Source organism: Aspergillus niger (assembly GCF_000002855.4).
Source record: "Aspergillus niger supercontig An04".
Lineage (NCBI taxonomy): Eukaryota > Fungi > Ascomycota > Eurotiomycetes > Eurotiales > Aspergillaceae > Aspergillus > Aspergillus niger.
Window position 1 is genome coordinate 1,367,778 of NT_166539.1, and position 18,592 is coordinate 1,386,369.

Sequence of the window (18,592 nt, forward strand, 5' to 3'; positions counted from 1 at the left end):
CATGCTATCCCATGAAGCAGGTGTTGTGGTGAGTCCATTCCTGACTAGAAACTACAGCATGCTGCTTGCTACCTTAACTAGCCTCTGATCACCAGAGGCACACCTGCACCTCGACTGAGCCACAATTTTGTGATATAGCAATACTCACGATGTCAGTTTAACATGTATTACAGTGAGAATCATTGCTGCAATAACATCCATCACTTGACTGCCCAGGCAACTGCTGAGATCCCAATCTTGATTTATTGCAAATACATGACTTCTGGGAACAGCGAACAACCATTGTAGATCTTGTAGCTTTACTCTTGGTCAGTTATTGCCAGATCCTAGTTCTGAGTGATGTTGGTCTCTATTCCTCTCATTAAAAACGCGCCTTGTCCTCCCCGGACGCGTTGTTGGATCTTCGATTTTGCATCAATGCCCCATAGAATGCTCAAAATAAGATATTAATAACCAGGCTGAAAGTGAGCAAATGTGGCACAATCCAAATTTACTGATCAATCACTGACGGTACAAACTTGGCGGGCTCTCAGAAGAAGGGTGGCTACCTGCTCAGCAGTATGGGGCCTCTAAAAAGGAACGAATCCTTGATGGCCGAAAACTCTTAAGGGCGCCAGTCCAGATGAGCTAGAAAAGATGAAGCAAGGTCGGCCATTTCGGAATCACGAAAGTCCTTCTAGCTTAGACACTTGTATCAATCCTACTAGCAATCGGTCTTGTAGTCATTGGCCAAATGGTAATGCTTTTGGTCATGAATCCTTCTCATAGAAGGCCAAGATATCAACAAGATCACTCATCATTGAGTTTCATACTAATACTATGCACTACTAAGTATGCTTTCTATCAATACAGTGGTTGCACTACTAGTACTCCATTCTGGATATATTCTGAGCATTTTACCACAATTCAGTAACGAACTTGGCCCAGGAAGCTTGGACGGAGATTGAAGATATATTTAAACATCCTAAGCTAGTACTTACTGACGGTAACACGGAATGCACACTCCATGGTACTACTACTACTATGAACCAGAATCTCTGATTCAAACCATGAACAGCTATAACATCTACACACAAGCACCCAAATGCCACCCAAACCCTCTCCCCCCACAAGTAGCACCCCATAAAGCTATACACCAGCATCACGTGACTACCACATCACCAGCGGAGCCGGCCGTTATGCGGCCACCACATCACAGATAATCACCGATTACCGCCGCCGCAACAATCTGTGGCTCAATTCACATTTCCCTCCACATTCACCTCAATCCCTGGAGCGATCTCCAATCGCTCTCACAGAGCTATTCGTCCTAACAATTTACCAGAAAGACATCCACCTTTGCTGGCGCCATAACAGCCCAAACAATTCAACCAGACCGATTGAACTTACGTCACCCAAAACATCTCACGACAGAAGTACAGCCACACGACCAACAAACCTCACAAGAATAAAAAAAGGAGGATAAGATAAAAGAGGAAGAACCATGTCCTCAGCCGAAGAATCCCCCGCCCAGCGAGCAGCCCGCCTGCGCCGCGAACGCCGCGAAGCCAAAATCAAAGGCGATGGAGCAGCTCGTCTAGACAAGATTACCAGTTTGAGTGGACGGACACCTGCTAGTCGTATGTACCACACTATTCAACCCCCCCCCTTATACAATCTTAAGCGAAAGGAACAAAGATAATATGATAATGAAACTAACGAAATCCTTCTTGCTACGTATTAGTCCGCGAAGAAACCTCTCCCTCTCCCTCTCCTTCTCCGGCTCCGGCCGCAGCACAAGCTACCACTACAGCACTAAGCCCCAGCCCGAGCCCAAGCCCGGCCCCCGAACCCCGAACCACTCAACCTTCCTTCCCAAGCCAAGCCCCCCAGCAACAGCAAGAACTCGACCCCGAAACGCTCCAAGCACAGCAGGAGCTCTTCCGCGCCCTACTCCGCCAGTCTGGCCAGCCTGGCGACTCGCCCAGCGGAAGCCCAGGACCCCAACCAGGAGGACCAGGAGGTATGGGAGGAATGGGAGGTCTAGGCGGCGAAGCGGACGACCCGACGCTGAAACTTCTCTCGAGCCTAATGGCCGGGGATACCAGTGCACTGGGCGAGGGCTCACTGCCTGGAGGCCAATCGCCCGCGGACTTACTGACGGGGTTGGGAGTTCCGCCATTTGTGGCGAGTATGTTGGGAGAGGCGACGCGGAAGAAGAGTGATGAAGAGAAGCGGGAGATTCTGGTGTGGAAGGTGCTGCATGTGGTGTTTTCTGTGTTGATTGGGGTGTATTTGTTGGTGTTAATTGGTTCGTCGGTGGCGACGTTTGGGAGTCAGCCGCCGCCGCCGGCGACGGCGAGGAATCCGTTCTTGTTCTTTACGACGGGGGAGGTGGTGCTTACTGGGGCGAGAGTTATGATGAAGAGGGGGGGAGGGGGTTTAGGGTTGTGGGTGCAGTTGGTTAGAGATATTGCGAGGGACGGGAGTATTGTGTTGTTTTTGTTTGGGATGGCGAATTGGTGGCATCGGGAGTGGACGGCTAATTAGATAGGGAGTACGTAGTACTCTCTAGTGATCAGGGGACTGGGTTTGGTCGTGGGTATCTTTTCTTCTCTTGTGGATTATGGCATAGTTGTTTCATGCTGTGCTTATGAATACATTTTGCAGTTCTTGCATATTGCATGTGAAAATTGTTGACATAACATATGATCGTCTGATGCTTGCTGGGGCGGTTCTTTTGCCATCGACTATACTAAGCGGCATAAGTGCAGTCGCAGCTCCCACGTGCTTGAATGCAAATGTCCAAAAGTACGGTGGGCTAGGGGACACACTTACGTGCGAGATATATTGGTCCCCCCTTCAACCCTGTACTATCATCGTAGGAACTTGGTTCTGGCCCGGTTGATTTCTCCTCCGGACTCCGACTGGCCTGTGCGCTCGCTCCCAGAAACGAGGTTGATATTAGCTGTGAGAAGTGAAAACTTCTCGCAGCCATTACCAATGTCTCACCGAACTTGGCCACAGCACAACGCGTACTGATCCATCGGGTGAACTAAGGAAATCAATAACGGGCAGGCCAAGACGTTATTAATTTGCACTTGCAGGGGGGCCTATTGGGACGGACTTTCCTACCGCCGTGTTTAGTTGATGCAGGACGGGCCAGAAATCCGCCGTCTCTAACCATCCGAGCCTACACCGGTTGGCTCAGCAAAGTGACCACTAAAGACTGGCGGCGGGCTCAGACGTCGAAATGGTAGAAGCGGACCGAGAAGCTTAGTGCGGCCGGGACTAAACTATAGCGCAGGCGGGAAAGGCCACGGCCTCTGGGTCCTGGTTGAGAAAGGTAGGGCTCAAGCAGGACGACAACGACCCTTTCTGAGTATTGAGAGAAGGCGTATTCTCTCACCGGTTGGGGTACGTAACCCGGTGTACATCTCGAATGCAGTATCCAGGTAATAACCACGCAGGCAATTATACAAATGCAATATCTTGTAGATACGCCACGCCGTGCAGGGGGCTACCGAGATAACTGATTGACAATGATAAGCGGAAACGGGGGGTATGGTGGGCTTGACACCGTATCGGGAGGCTCCCTAGAGGCTGGGATAAGAGAAGTGGCCGAGCCACCGGCGACCATTGAGGACGTTGATTTGCTAACAGATGGAGGGTCTCGATTAGCATGAGGGCTCTGTAGTCGGCAGTGTGGGTAGGGACTAAACGGGACACCCGGGACCCGAACGCACTCACCTTATTACCACACACGGACGCGAAGGAGTAAGGATTGAAGATCACTCACGGGAGAGAAGCGACGAAAGGGACGATGTATCCTTAATTAGTATTGGGCAAGAGTATGGTTCCCTTACCGGACCGATGCTACATGTTAGAGGGAGCAAGCCGAGTATCGATGGGGGCCTGCGCAAGTTGAACGGAATTCTGCCGGACGGCCTCCACAATATTAATGCTCCTAGTCCTGATGGTGGAAGTTGCTCCGTAATGGCATTATAAACATGAACAAACCGTTCTTGTCGGATCGATGGTCTAATCCACATCCAATCAAGGCTGCCACACCCACAAAGCTCCCCACAAATTGAGGGAACTGTGGTACTTTGGCCTTAGTTGTGGTGGGGGGGTTGTGTTTGTAGGCTCTCTTAGGGAGTTTTGACTCTGCTCTCGTTGCGAGATCAGTCCTAAGTCGATCTCACCCCATGAAAGATGTGCCATAGCAGACAATGCCATTTCCAGAATTTTGAGTTCTGAATATTCGGCTGTTCGAAGGTACAAGATGTAAGAGCTTCCAGTTCTCCGTGCAGGGAAGCTGGAGAGAGTCAAAAGCCTAGGTCCGAGAGATGTCCGCGGGAACGGGGAGAAGGAGCAAAGAGCCAGGCAGCGATAGCCGAACCCCAGCAAGCAGTACCACGGTTATCCCGATTGTCCCTCGACCCGCGTGTCGAGGAAAGTGTTTCGTCCCAGCCCAGCTGATCATTTTGTCTTTACCGAGAGGGCGAAAATAGCAGACAATCCCCTTTTCGGCATTGTTGAGAGATGGGCAAGTCACGGGCAGCTTCATTGGCGTAATGGGCCACAGTCTTCCTCGTTAGGGAAAGTACTGCCGTAACGTTCCGTAGCCTGAATTATTCCTTCTACCGATTATACTGGGTGAAGATCGGAAATGGTTATTACTTTCAGGACACATGAAAGATAAATCAGAGGCATAGATTCATCTTCCTTATCCACTAATATGCACCTTCGTGGAATGTGATGATTGTTATGTGCACGATCAGGTCAGGTGGGTAGGCATTTGGTTTCGTTGATGGATATCTGTACTAAGGCACCTCTGCGGATATGGCAAATGAACAACAGCAATAACTATCAAGCACTCTTCCCAGCTTGACTTGCTACTGACTATAATATACTCACTTATGCCTGTGATAGCCGTAACCTGGGTGTGCCTGCAAAGAACATCCATTTTACTCAGGCCTCGGCTCTGCAAGGCCATCTTTTTCCACGTTCTGTTCACCGGCAATATCTCACTAATGCAAGATGACCTCCTATTTACCTATCTCCCTCGTAATTAGTATTTTGAACTACTGCATCTTCCTGGTCAGCCCTCCAGGCACTGGCTGCGGGCCATACAGGGGGTCCCTAATCCGGCTTGAGTGAAACTTCCGCGAACAGCACCACATCCAGTGATATAGGCGTCTCATTGGACCGCCCACCGAGGTTGAGGTAGTATCTTGGTCCAGGGGATGCTCACAGCGATCTATCTCTGAGGTGCATGTGGTTTGTGTAGCTAAATGATGATTAGCTTGACTACTATCTACTTCACCTCCCCATATTGCTCTCTGAGAAATCAGACTGCTCCAAGAGTACTAGATCCGCTCACTCTCTTTCCCTCTCATCCAAGGTCCTGCCAAATCTTACTCTGAGCAGTCCCATTCAAAGGGCACGACTAAGGTTTTGGTTCCCCCGCACGGTTCAAGCCTCGCAGTAAGAATGGACACGTTCCAGTGCTAATTGACCCCTCCGATCGGGGTGCTTGGCGAGTGTTCTTGTGATACCGTCCCGCCATCCCCCGGAAACCCAAAAGTTTCAACCCCCCGTCTGCTTGTGAACGAATCTGGGGCAGAGCCCGATGAAGATGATGTTGGTCGGCTGGACGCCACAGGATCACGCCGCTAATATATCCCTGTGCTATGTCATGCCATGGCGTACCATGGTTACGAATGAGCACAGTGCTGTCGGAGGTGACCACCTAGATTAATAACTTGCCTCTGCTGGGAGAATTACCTTAGTGGGCAATTGACGATAGGTCTGCTGTCCAATGATGGACAAGAACCGAGTCGACTACAGTCCTAAGGTCACAATCAGCACCTGGCAGACGGGAGCGTCGCAATAGTGTACCGGAGTGAATAGGAGTCCCCGTGTAGTGGGAGGAGGGGGGAAGGGAAATAACGAGATGGTTGTTCGCTAGTTGATCATCGACTGCCTTCCCCGGAGCAACGGAAACGAGAGCCTGTCAAGCCCCGCATGGCCGAGCCCAACCTTTGGCGGCGCGTTTGAACTACGCTGAACTAGTCTTGGATAGTGCGAGCGAATGCGACAGACTGAGATTGCAGCCGCCAATGCAGGAGGTCGTCCATCCAGTGACATTGCGAGGGCCTGCCGGGAAAAGACTGTCCCTCCATTTAGTATCAATGACCCGCATCCAGAACAGTCCTTCCCCCCCCCTCCCTCCTCCCACCCTGTTCATTTATTATAAGTATTATAGGATTTTTTCTTTTCTTTTTTTTTTTTTTTTTTCTGAAATTATTATATGCTACAGTAGTCGTGGCTTTCCCGATAGTGGAGAAGCGCTTAGAGCGACAGGCATGACTAGTCAGGTATGTAAGAAGTATGGATTGTCCATGGTGGGAAGTAGACCAGCGCCTCCAAACGCATCATGATCTCAACCCAATGAGGGAGGGGAACAATTGGGAGGAGGGGGGAAACTGCTGCTCTGGAACTCACACCCGGTAAGATCTAGGTTAACCTGCATAGCCGATCCAGTAAAGTAAGGATTGGGATTGAACCCTGGACCGACAAGGTTAATCATACTTACGCGGTCGCGCGGAAGGGAAAGAAAGGTAGACTTGGGGTAGGATGGACGGATGGATAAGGGGATTACGGTAAGTAAGTAGTAAGTAGGAGTAGTAACCAAGTAGTACTGAGGAGGTACCTTAGCAGCCCGGGAGCAGTACAACCTTGCCCAAATTGAAGCTACGACGGTACCAAGCCTGAACCAAGCCTGAAGTAGCAACGCCTCCACCCGGACACCGGGGGAGCGGGACTCTCAACAATTAAAATCATAAATGTCTCTCTTTCTCAAAGGGACATCTCTCTTTTTTAGTTCGGGCATTGGGTTCAATAAATAACTGTCTCTCTTCCCCATCCTGGGCACCAGTTGCTTTCTTTTCCCCCCTCTCTTCCTCATTTCTTCCTAATCTTTCTATTCTCTTTCCTCTCTACTCCTCTCTCTCTCCCTCCTCTCTTACTCCCTCCTACACTTCTCCCTCTCTTCCCCCCCCTCGCGAAAGTTTGCCTGAACCCCACCAACCAGCACTGCTGCAATTCTTTTGACAAGTGAGCTTAATCCCCCGCGCCCGCAAACTCACGTGCGCTCCGGCGCTACGAATGGAATTTCTCGTCTTTTTGCCCAACAGAACGAGAGTTACCTTTCAATTGGAGTGTCTCATCAATTCTAACATTGCACAGTTCAAACACACAGTTTCGTTGGGACACAACAAAACATGGCCGACGGCAGTGTTATGCCCCCCAAGTCCTCCGTGGTAAGAAATCGCGCGTGTTTGGCCGAGTTATCGCCGGGTCCCCGTGCTAATCCCGTCGGTTTCAGGTGGTCGAGGCCCACGAAGTCGACACCTTCCATGTCCCCGAAGCATTCCACCAGAAGCACCCGACAGGTACCCACTTGAAAGACCTTGACGAGTACAAGAAGCTCTATGAGGAGTCCATCCGCAGCCCAGACACTTTTTGGGCTCGCATGGCCCGCGAACTTCTTCACTTCGACCAAGACTTCCAGACCACCCACAGTGGGTCGCTGGAGAATGGCGACAATGCCTGGTTTGTCGAGGGTCGTCTGAACGCCTCCTACAACTGCGTCGATCGCCATGCCTTCAAGAACCCCGACAAGGTCGCCATTATCTACGAGGCCGATGAGCCCAGCGAGGGCCGCACAATCACCTACGGTGAGCTCCTGCGCGAGGTGTCTCGTGTGGCCTGGGTTCTCCGCCAGCAGGGTGTGAAGAAGGGTGACACCGTTGCTATCTACCTTCCCATGATTCCGGAGGCCATTGTCGCTTTCTTGGCTTGCTCTCGTATCGGTGCCGTCCACTCCGTTGTTTTCGCCGGTTTCTCGTCCGACTCTCTCCGGGACCGTGTCCTGGACGCTGGCTCCAAGGTCGTCATCACGACCGATGAGGGCAAGCGTGGAGGAAAGGTCATTGGCACCAAGCGCATTGTCGATGAAGCCCTGAAGCAGTGCCCCGATGTCACTAGCGTCCTGGTCTACAAGCGCACCGGCGCGGAGGTCCCCTGGACCAAGGGCCGTGATGTCTGGTGGCACGAGGAGGTCGAGAAGTACCCCAACTACCTTGCTCCTGAGCCGGTGAACTCGGAAGATCCCCTCTTCCTGCTCTACACCTCTGGTTCTACCGGAAAGCCCAAGGGTGTCATGCACACCACGGCTGGTTACCTTTTGGGTGCTGCCATGACCGGCAAGTATGTCTTTGATATCCACGACGATGACCGCTACTTCTGTGGTGGTGATGTTGGCTGGATCACCGGCCACACGTACGTCGTATATGCACCCTTGCTGCTCGGATGCTCTACCGTGGTCTTCGAGAGTACCCCGGCTTACCCCAACTTCTCCCGTTACTGGGACGTGATCGAGAAGCACAAGGTGACCCAATTCTACGTCGCCCCCACTGCCCTGCGACTTCTGAAGCGGGCTGGCGACGAGCACATTCACCACAAGATGGCACACCTGCGTGTCCTGGGCTCTGTCGGTGAGCCTATTGCTGCCGAGGTCTGGAAATGGTACTTCGAGGTGGTCGGAAAGGAAGAAGCCCACATCTGCGATGTAAGTGACTTGTTGGGTTTTTCTTGACTTGGAATGATAGTCTAATGCGCTTCCACAGACCTACTGGCAGACTGAGACGGGTTCGAATGTCATCACTCCCCTGGGTGGTATTACCCCGACGAAACCCGGAAGCGCGTCGCTTCCCTTCTTTGGCATTGAGCCCGCCATCATTGACCCGGTCTCTGGTGAGGAGATCACTGGCAACGATGTGGAGGGTGTGCTTGCCTTCAAGCAACCCTGGCCGAGCATGGCCCGTACCGTGTGGGGCGCCCACAAGCGCTACATGGATACCTACTTGAACGTTTACAAGGGCTACTACGTAAGCGACATTCAAAAACGAATGCTCAATGGACAGTTGCTGACTGATGGGCGCTTATAGTTCACTGGAGATGGTGCAGGCCGCGATCACGACGGATACTACTGGATCCGGGGTCGTGTTGACGATGTGGTCAACGTTTCCGGACACCGTCTGTCCACGGCTGAGATTGAAGCCGCCCTCATTGAGCACCGTAAGTTACCACAATGATCATCCATATATATATAACAACAACTAATCGGTTATGATAGACATGGTGGCTGAGGCTGCTGTCGTCGGTATTGCCGACGAGCTTACCGGTCAGGCCGTCAACGCATTCGTGGCCCTGAAAGAGGGCAACGAGACCAGCGACCAGGTCCGCAAGGATCTGATCATGCAGGTTCGTCGGTCCATCGGACCTTTCGCTGCCCCCAAGGCCGTCTACGTTGTCGAGGATCTCCCCAAGACCCGTAGCGGTAAGATCATGCGCCGTATTCTCCGGAAGATCCTGAGCGGCGAGGAGGACAGCCTGGGTGACACTTCTACTGTAAGATTACAACTACTCTTGCCTATGCTGGGTATGCAGGAAACTAACTAAATATCTTACAGCTGTCGGACCCTTCGGTTGTTGACAAGATCATTGCCACGGTGCACGCTGCCCGTGGCAAATAAGATCTTCAAATGAACCGAATCCAAGACGAGCGATATTCACAGCCATGAAATGAAAGCGATTAATCAGGATGTTATGATGAGTTGATTAGCATTATTGGGTGGACACAATTGTCCGGAGGCGCAGTCATATTCCTATAAACCCCGTTTCGTGATTCCCAACGTGTTTGAGAGATGAACATTATGGGTGGTCGCTGATCACCTTTTCAATATACATAAGTTCTATTCTTCATAGTAATGTTCTTTTGTTCTTAAATGTAGTATGGGCCGTTCCTTTACATGACAGCGGTTGTCGGGGTCCCTTCCCACTACTAGATTGGGAACGTCCGGGGTGACACCTTGGGAACAGTCCCTCATTGCAATGATACACTGATCCGGGGTTCGGGCTCCTCAAGCATACTCCGGGGAGCTAACGTAATGTATAATGTAGATAGGCGCATATGTGGTGGAATCTTGCCACAGCTATGATAATCGGGATGCAGACATCCCAGTGTTAATATTCTTTTGGCGACCCGGTCGGGCTCCCGATTCAGTCTCCGTCGCATCACGTGCCATCGTGGTAATGTAACGGTATCAACACCAGACCATTTGGTCCCATTCCCCACTTCACTGAGCACACCGCCCCGTCACACCGTGACCGTGACCGTACCATACCTGACATGGCCGACCTTTCCCATAGTTAAGCGACAGCAACGAGCCAGTCAGGCAGGAAGGGAACCTGCCGTCGCTCTCCCTCTCTCTCTTCTCTTCCTTGGCTCTCGCAGCTTCTTCCCTCGACCACCGTCGCGCGTCCTCCTCCCTCTACTTCACCTCGCCATTATTTCCCCGACTGTCACTCAAGTCGATTCCCTTCAGACTTGCTCACCTACTAGCTCCGACGGTACTTTTCCGTCTGTAGCTAGTGTGGCCTTTTCTTGTCACTTTTACCCTTTTACCTTTTTTTTCTTCTTTTCTTCCCTTCTCAAAACAAACACCTGTGCTCACCTGCGCGTCGACATCGTCCTTCCAATTCTACGCAACGTTGTCGCTTTCTACTAGGCTTGCGCGCTGCAGTTCTCTTCTTCGCGAAATCTTCATTCACACGGAGCTCTAATTATCGTCGTTCTTACGATCTTCTTCCGAGCCTTCCAACCTTCGATCGCAGACGTCCTTCGAACCGAATGACTCCCTAATCTAAAGCATCATCACTCAGCAAGATGTTCGGAGGTTTCGGACAGAATAACCAGCAAAGCTCCGGCTTCGGGGCAGGCTCTGGCTTCGGTGGCACGAGTACTGGTGGAGGTAGGTGTCTTCGTTCGGTTGCGATCCCCGTCCTCGGTTATCCCGGGTTATTATTTTTTTCCTTTTACCTCGTCCCTTGAGACTCTCCGGTGCAAAAGGATCGGTATTTGCTGGTAGTTCCGAACGTCGAGCTGCGACCGTCCTATGAGGCTCCTCCCATCACCGACTACCTGTGGATGGCTTCGACACTGGGGCAAAACAGCAGCACTGCAAGAGAAGGGATCGCAGCTTCAATACAGTCTCTGACAGCATCTCCCCCGTCATCTAGGCTTTGGATCGACATCGTCCCCCTTTGGTGGCGGTAATACATCCGGTGGTGGCTTGTTTGGAAACACCTCCAGTAGCTTTGGTTCCGGTGGAGGTACGTGCCTGACGGCTATATCTCAGTGGGCTTGGCGATCCTTTCTCTTCCACCTGTGCCTTGGGGCGGACCCCTCGACTTTCCTGTGCTCGATCACCGATCTGTGACCGAAGTGGCGTTTTCGAGGACCCTCACCACTGGCTCCTAAGGCAAAAAGTCTCTGGATTGGAAGAATGCCTTCACATCAAATGTCGTCCATTGACCGCCGGAGATCCATGGCCCAAGGATGGATTCTAATCAGAAGTTCCAGGATCTGTCTATTTTTGTGATTTATTAGCGAAACTGACTCAAGCTCTCTCTTATTCTAGGATTCGGAACCGGCACACAGAACCAATCGACGTCTCTATTTGGAGGACAAAATCGCACGAGCGGGTTCGGTACTGGAACTTCGACCGGAGGTGGTCTTTTCGGAAGTGGGACTGCCACTGCTGGTGGTAGCGGATTTGGCGGCTTCGGATCGTCCTCCAACACTGGCGGAGGTTTCGGCAGCACTGGTACTGGCACTGGCGCTGCCGCTAGCACTGGAGGTGGCCTGTTCGGCAATAAAACCGGGGGGTTTGGCAGCTCAACTGGTACCGGTGGTGCATTCGGTACAAGCGGTGGCACTGGTGGCTTCGGCAGCACCCCATCGGGCTTCGGTAGTGGAACAGGTACTGCATTCCAGCAGGCCATTCCTCCCTCCGATGGCACTGGAAGCACGCCGTTTAGTCCCTTCACTGAGAAGGACGGCAACACCACCGGGATGAATCACTATCAAAGTATCACCTTTATGGCGCCGTACAGCAAGTATTCCTTTGAAGAGCTTCGCCTAGCTGATTACAACCAAGGCCGTAGGTTCGGCAATGGTAGTGGCCAAGCCGGTGCCTTTGGCACATCGGCCTTTGGAGGATCCGGCTTTGGACAACAGTCGACCGGCGGCTTTGGAAGCACTTCCACACCATTCGGAGGAGGGACCAGTGCTCCTTCGACCTTTGGACAGACTCAGACGGCGGGTGGATTCGGATCTAGCACCAACTCCAACCCCTTGTTCGGAGCAGCAAAGCCGGCCACTTCATTATTTGGGGGCGGAACTGGTGCTACTGGTACTTCTCAGCCGGGCCTCTTTGGTGGAAACACAGCTACTACTACTACGGGTGGTTTTGGAAGCGGTACAGGAACCACCGGCTTTGGTGGAACCGGCGGATCGCTGTTTGGTGGCGGCGCGAATAACGCTACCCAACAACAGAAGCCTCTATTCGGAAACAGTGGTTCCACCGGCACAGGTTTTGGCGGCGCCTTTGGCGCGCAAAACACAAGCACCGCCTCTCCTTTTGGCGGTACTGCTGCGACTTCCTCTCCCTTTGGCGGCCAACAACAGCAGCAAACCGGCACCGGCTTGTTCGGAGGTGGACTCGGCCAGCAGAACCAAGCCCAGAATCAGCAGCAGACTCAGAACAAAGGATTGTTTGGCGGGTTCGGCTCAAACACGCAGCAGCAGTCCAGCACCCCGAGTCTATTCGGCAATACTGGGGCTGGCACCGGCACCGGCACGACTGGCTCTTCTCTTTTTGGCCAGAACACTCAGCAACCACAGCAGCAGTCGACTGGTGGATCGCTCTTTGGAAACAACCAGCAAACCGGCACAAGCTCCCTTTTCGGCGGAGGCCAGCAGCAGGGCCAAAAGAGCCTGTTCGGCGGCAGCACGCCTGCCACCGGCACCGGCACCGGCACCAGCGCATTCGGCGGCTTCGGTAATACTCAGAACCAGCAGACGGGTGGTGGTGGCCTGTTCGGAGGCGCTCAAAACCAGCAACAGCAGAAGCCGAGTCTGTTTGGCGGTGGCACTGGGACCGGTGGTTCTCTCTTTGGAGGACAGAGCACTACAACTCCAAGCACCGGCGGTTCACTTTTCGGTAACACGCAGAGTCAGCCTCAGCAGACTGGGGGCCTTGGTACTTCCAGTCTTTTTGGCGGAAGCCAGCAAGCGCAGCCCCAGCAAGCTCAGCAGTCCCAGCCGGCCCCTGGTAGCTTGCAGGCCTCACTTCTGGACGGCAACCCCTATGGTAACCAGTCGATCTTCTCCGGCTTGCCAGCTCCCAGCGCCTCCAGCCCCGGCCCCTTGGCGACGCCGCTTTCGTCTGCCGCCAAGCAGAAGCAGCGGACTCCTCTCCCTGTCTATAAGATCACCCCCAATGCTGCTAATCGCCTTCTTACACCCCCCAAACGACAGGGATACGGGTTCTCTTACTCTACCTATGGCTCACCTTCGAGCTCTACTGGTACTCCTAACGGACTTGGTGGCAGCGTGCTGGGTGGAAGCCTACGTGGCAGTGTCAATGGAAGTCTTGGGCGTACCAGCTTCAGCAAGAGTTTGTCCACCAGCAATCTGCGCAAGACGTTCGACCCTGATACCGACAGCGTCTTGTCCCCCGGCGCACTTACCTCTGGCAGCTCCCGTCTGTCAAGCGGCAGCTTGAAGCGTCTTACCATCGATCGCAGCTTGAGGAATGACCTCTTTGCTCGCCCAGCTAGTACCCCAGCTGCCCCGATCACCATCGGCGAAGACGCAGCACAGCCAGCCGACAAGATGAAGAAGAAGGTCAGCTTTGATTCGTCGTCGGATACGCCAGCCACTGGAGGAGAAATCGTTCCGGTGCAGTCTCAAAGCCCCGAGCCGACTCCGGAGGAATTGGGATTCCTGCGCTCCATCCGCAAGAGCAACACCGTCAATGGCCTCAATGGTATTAAGCCTACCGAGACCTCTGCTCGTCCTGAGATGGAGTCTGTTCGTGGTAATGAACTTGCCGTTGTCCCCGAGAATGCGGCCACGGCTTCAACTACTCCTGAGGGCCCCTCTCGTCTGCCTTTCGTTCCTGGTGGGGACCCGCAGCCGGGCGAGTACTGGATGAGGCCCACCCGCGCGGAGATCAGCAAGCTGAGCCGAGAACAGCAGAAGAAGTTTGTTGGCTTTACCGTTGGTCGTCAAAGGTGCGGTCAGGTGACGTTCGATGAGCCCGTTGATCTGACCACTGTGGACTTGGACCGCATTTTCGGCGACCTGGTAGACATCGGTGTGCGCAAGATCACCGTCTATCCGGATGAAACCATCAAGCCTCCCAGGGGCAAGGGCCTGAACGTTCCCTCCACCCTTCGCATCGAAAACTCTTGGCCTCGGGGTCGCGACAAGAAGTCACCTTCCCCTCTCACCAGCGGCCCTCTATTTGATAAGCACGTCGACCGCTTGATAAAGGTGCACAACACCGAGTTCGTGGACTACGAAAAGGAGACCGGCACATGGGTGTTCCGGGTGCCCCATTACACCACCTATGGTCTTGATTATGATAGCGACGAGGAAGAAGAAGGTGAGAGCCTCAACCAAAGCACTTTTAGTGCTGCTCCTGACACTCCGACTCCGAAGGCTCAAACCCCCGCCAACCCCGATACGACCATGGGCTCGGAGATGATGTCTGCCTTCTCCACTGATGACTCCTTTGTGGGTTCCATGGCCGGCGTCGACGATGATACCTTTGATTTCAAAAAGCGTAAGATTGTTCCGGGTGCGTTTGGCAACCAAATGATGGAGACGGTTGAGGACGAGCGCTCGGTTTCTGGAGACGACGAGGAGTCTTTTTTAGGGGAAGGCTCCACGGGTTCGACTATTGAGCAAGACGGCGATGATATCACCGAAAGCCAACATTCTGGCGAGTCACTAGTCGAATTGGATGAGGGCGAGGAAATGGACATGGCGGGCACCTTTCCAGACCTCCATCCTACCGTGGAGCGCGACGACACCCAAAGTACCGATACCTTTATGGAGACCACCCAGCCTATACTGAAGCCTTGGAACACGCCTTCGAAGCCTCGTCTCGATCTGACTGGGGACTGGGCCGAGCATTTGCAACGCACCATAAGTCCCCGGAAGCAAGACCGCGATGCACTTCGTGAGATCCAAGCCAATGCCTTCACCGATCGGTCCCTCCGTGAGGACACCCCCAAGCCATCTGCCGCCGATACCAGGCAAAAGGGCTTCGCCACCAGCATCGATTTGATGAATTCTTTGTTTCAGCAACCGCGCAAACAACAGGCCGCATCTCCTTTGAAGGCACAAAGCGTGCGGCCCAATGGTCTCGAGGTTTGACCCCTTCTTTTCCTTTTTTTTTAATAGCCCTCTATTATCACTATTGGAAGTTGTATTGTAGGAAGCGATGCGATACAATATGTCTTAGCACTGCGAACCATCGTTTATCAATAGCATAAACTAATACCATCTGTCCCTACAGTGGCCTTATAACAAGAAGCCCAAGACATTTGCTGGCGAATCCCACGAGCTAAGCGAAGACGACCTTGCGTTCCATCACTCATTCAAGCCGCGCTGGGGCACGCTGAACTCTCTTCTTTGCGTCAAGAATGATATGGCGGACGTGCAGGCGGGGGATAGCGCTTGGAGGCACAAGCTCTCTTTGACTAGCGAAGGAAGAGATGTGGCTCTCTTGGAGTTCAACACGCCCGTGGAACCGAGTGAGATGCTGGATGCCCAGAGGAAGCTGACTGCTGTTTCACGTGTTGACGGGGTTCCCTTTGCTCGTCTGGCAAAGGCCGATTTCCGGGAATTCGTGCAAGCTTCGAACTTGGTACAATCTGACCACGAGCGACTCCTCTGGCAGCTGGCCAACATCCTCTTCAACGACAAGACTGAGGATGACATCTCTGCTGGTGTGCCACCCAATCTTCGTTCCAAATACATTCACCGGATCAAGAAAGACCGCCTGACCCGTCTGTGGGAGGGTATCGTACGTGAAAAGCATGCACAGGCTGTGGCTAAGGCCAGCTCGGCTGAAGAGCGTGCCTTTTACTTGTTATGCTCGCATCGGGTCGAGGAGGCTTGCAAGGTCCTGGTTGCCAGTCAGAATTTCCATCTCGCGACACTAGTTGCTCAGATCGCACGCGATCCCACGACGCGCACTGATATGGCAAAACAGATTGAAATGTGGCGCCAGAACAATGTTTATTCTGAAATGAGCGAGCCCGTCAGAGCTTTGTACGAACTTCTGGCCGGCAACGCCCTTCGCAGCGAAGGTAAATCCACTGGTGCGCTGGAGGATCGTCTTTCTACTTTCACATTCTCTGAGCGATTTGAGCTGGATTGGTTCCAGGCTTTCGGCCTTCGTCTTTGGTATGGTATTACCGACGATGAGCCCATCGAAGCCGCCGTCTGCCAGTTCGTGGATGACCTCTACGAAGGGAATGAGCCGGCCCTTCCGACGCCTCTTAATCAGGAAGACATCGTTGATCGCGAATCTCCTCTGTGGGTCTTGCTGAAAGTGTATGCCACGACAACTGGTGGAGCTTCTCGGACGGCCAATCTCCATCCGCAGGAGTTCCCGGCCGTTCTCCTGCCTGAGTCGGTCAGCGGGGATAAGCAGTCAAGCCGGCTGTCCTTCCAGCTTTGTCAACTTCTTGCAGCAGCCATTGGGCGACACGAAAGCTTCCAAGTCAACACAGCCCAGATGGACCAGCTCGTGTGGGACTATGCTTGGGAGCTTTGCTGCAGTGGGACTTTGAACCGAGCATTGTTCGTCCTCCTCCACCTTTCTCACGCATCGGATCGCGAGCGTGCTGTGAAGGAGACTCTTGCCCGATTTGCGCCCCAACTGCCGGAGCCGGTCACCTCGGACGGCCAAACCAATGTGATGTGGCACTATCTCACGCAGGATCTTCAGCTGCCTGAGAGCTGGATCTGGGTCTCGAAGGCGCTTTATGCTCGCGACACGGGTGATGCGGCACGCGAAGTGGATTATCTTGTCCGTGGCAAGAACTGGAACGATGCACACGCTACGTTCTGTCGTGTTGTGGCGCCAACAGCCGTGATTGAGGGTGACTATGGCACGCTAGAGATGCTGGTGTCGGGCTTTGGCGAGGAGCCTGAGCGCAAGGTGCGCGGCTGGGCCAATGGTGGTGGCATTTACGACGACTTCCTGCGCCTGGCTACGGCCAGGAGCGGCAAGCGCGATGCTACCCGGCTTGCCCGGTTAGTCAGTGCCTTGGTGAAGATGGGCGAGAAGGTCAGTCAGGGATCGGGTGTGGAAGGATTAGAGGAGCGTGTAGCCTTCCGGGAAATGAGTCGCGTGGTTGCCACCTGGACTGGGCACGAGGACTCAAAGGTATGTTGTTCCACTGACATGCCTCGCGAAAATTCTGGTTCTGACAAAGTACTACTTCAGGCAATCGAGCTGTCCAGCGTGCTTAGTCTGCCTTTGACGGGCGATGCACGCCTTGCACAGACGGCGGAAATGAGTCGGCGGTACTACAGTCTCATCATGGCTGGGGGCTATTGATCTATGATTTCGGGAATTTGGGTGGAAGGGACTCCGTTGTTTGGATGCAGCATACCGAGTACTGTTTTGATGCTGAATCTTTGATATCTCGCATCTTTTTGTGTCTATGGGTTGACGGAACGACATGCAGCCATTGTGTAACTTAGATACTGTTTTCACTTCTCTGTTTTTGTTCGTCTTTTTCTTTTTCTATTTTCTTTCTGTGATTCTTGGATGCATTCCGTCCTCGGACTTTGCAGAGGGCGCAGAACTCCGGGTGTGTAAGTTAGCTAGCCGGTCATTGTGAACGAAACCGTAATTGCGCAAAGTCATCATCACATATCCATGTCCACAGAGTAGCAGTCCTTCCTCTAATTACGAGCAAGTAACCTAGACTCGATTACCTTTCGAAAGACCTCATCTGATGGCTGCTTCTGCTGCCGATGATAATGACGCACACACCGGTCTCAATACAGGAAAGGTTCTCTTCTCTGAATTTCCCTCTCCCCTTTCCCTTCCATTCTCCTCTTCTTAATACTCTCTTTATACTCTAATATGAACGAGAGAAAAAGCAAAAGCCAGTAAACACTTAGATAAATACATAGCCACTCACCAAGGCAGCACGAGGTTCGTATCCATCGATCCAGTCAAATCCAATACCCACCACTTAACTAGCTAGTCAAATAACCTGCAAAGCCAGCAATAGACCAGTCAACCAATGAAGAAAAATAATATATATAATGAGTTAATTTGCCAGATACCTATGTATCTTCTTACATTTCGGTGGGATATTAATCTAACTAATTAGTGTATTGTTTGGTTGGTTGGTTGGTATGGAGGAGAGAGGTGCTGACTCCTGTTTGGTTTTGATTCGCATTCTTGGTAAGTTGGTAAAGTAGTCGATTTATCATCGTATGGGCGTGGGCAGATTCTAGTGCTTAGACTAATAAGTTAAGTAGTTTTGTGTTCGTTTTGGCCATTCTTACTCTTACTCTTACTCCTACGGTTATTCTTCGCTACTAAACAATTATACAGTCTAAGTCACTCGAAGGAGTAAAAAATAAATCAAAGAAAAA

General features: G+C 52.5%; 5 protein-coding genes across 5 annotated transcripts; 4 read left to right on the top strand and 1 right to left on the bottom strand.

Annotated features, from left to right (window-relative positions):
- Nucleotides 1–1,483: 1,483 nt before the first annotated feature.
- An04g05590 (uncharacterized protein) lies at nucleotides 1,484–2,529 on the top strand (the record flags this gene model as incomplete). The annotated part of the gene is made up of 2 exons (XM_059747541.1): nucleotides 1,484–1,619; nucleotides 1,724–2,529. The coding sequence occupies 2 exons, from the start codon at nucleotides 1,484–1,486 to the stop codon at nucleotides 2,527–2,529; spliced, it is 942 nt and encodes a 313-aa protein (XP_059600601.1).
- A 169-nt stretch (nucleotides 2,530–2,698) lies between these two features.
- On the top strand, nucleotides 2,699–4,205 carry An04g05600 (hypothetical protein; the record flags this gene model as incomplete). The annotated part of the gene is made up of 7 exons (XM_059747542.1): nucleotides 2,699–2,790; nucleotides 2,865–3,014; nucleotides 3,136–3,180; nucleotides 3,225–3,396; nucleotides 3,582–3,649; nucleotides 3,762–3,972; nucleotides 4,125–4,205. The coding sequence occupies 7 exons, from the start codon at nucleotides 2,699–2,701 to the stop codon at nucleotides 4,203–4,205; spliced, it is 819 nt and encodes a 272-aa protein (XP_059600602.1).
- Nucleotides 4,206–4,307: 102 nt separating this feature from the next.
- On the bottom strand, nucleotides 4,308–6,952 carry An04g05610 (hypothetical protein; the record flags this gene model as incomplete). Its single annotated transcript, XM_059747544.1, has 10 exons — nucleotides 4,308–4,416; nucleotides 4,477–4,608; nucleotides 4,815–4,931; nucleotides 5,071–5,337; nucleotides 5,502–5,734; nucleotides 5,819–5,995; nucleotides 6,088–6,198; nucleotides 6,303–6,408; nucleotides 6,492–6,810; nucleotides 6,895–6,952. 10 exons carry the CDS (start codon nucleotides 6,950–6,952, stop codon nucleotides 4,308–4,310), a joined length of 1,629 nt encoding a protein of 542 aa, XP_059600603.1.
- A 316-nt stretch (nucleotides 6,953–7,268) lies between these two features.
- An04g05620 (uncharacterized protein) lies at nucleotides 7,269–9,584 on the top strand (the record flags this gene model as incomplete). Its single annotated transcript, XM_001401889.3, has 6 exons — nucleotides 7,269–7,307; nucleotides 7,373–8,617; nucleotides 8,676–8,936; nucleotides 8,997–9,126; nucleotides 9,185–9,459; nucleotides 9,522–9,584. 6 exons carry the CDS (start codon nucleotides 7,269–7,271, stop codon nucleotides 9,582–9,584), a joined length of 2,013 nt encoding a protein of 670 aa, XP_001401926.1.
- Nucleotides 9,585–10,777: 1,193 nt separating this feature from the next.
- Nucleotides 10,778–18,556, top strand: An04g05630 (uncharacterized protein; the record flags this gene model as incomplete). Its single annotated transcript, XM_059747545.1, has 9 exons — nucleotides 10,778–10,862; nucleotides 11,131–11,223; nucleotides 11,532–15,334; nucleotides 15,483–15,762; nucleotides 15,964–17,363; nucleotides 17,424–17,511; nucleotides 18,122–18,143; nucleotides 18,325–18,398; nucleotides 18,552–18,556. The coding sequence occupies 9 exons, from the start codon at nucleotides 10,778–10,780 to the stop codon at nucleotides 18,554–18,556; spliced, it is 5,850 nt and encodes a 1,949-aa protein (XP_059600604.1).
- Between the last annotated feature and the right edge of the window lie 36 nt (nucleotides 18,557–18,592).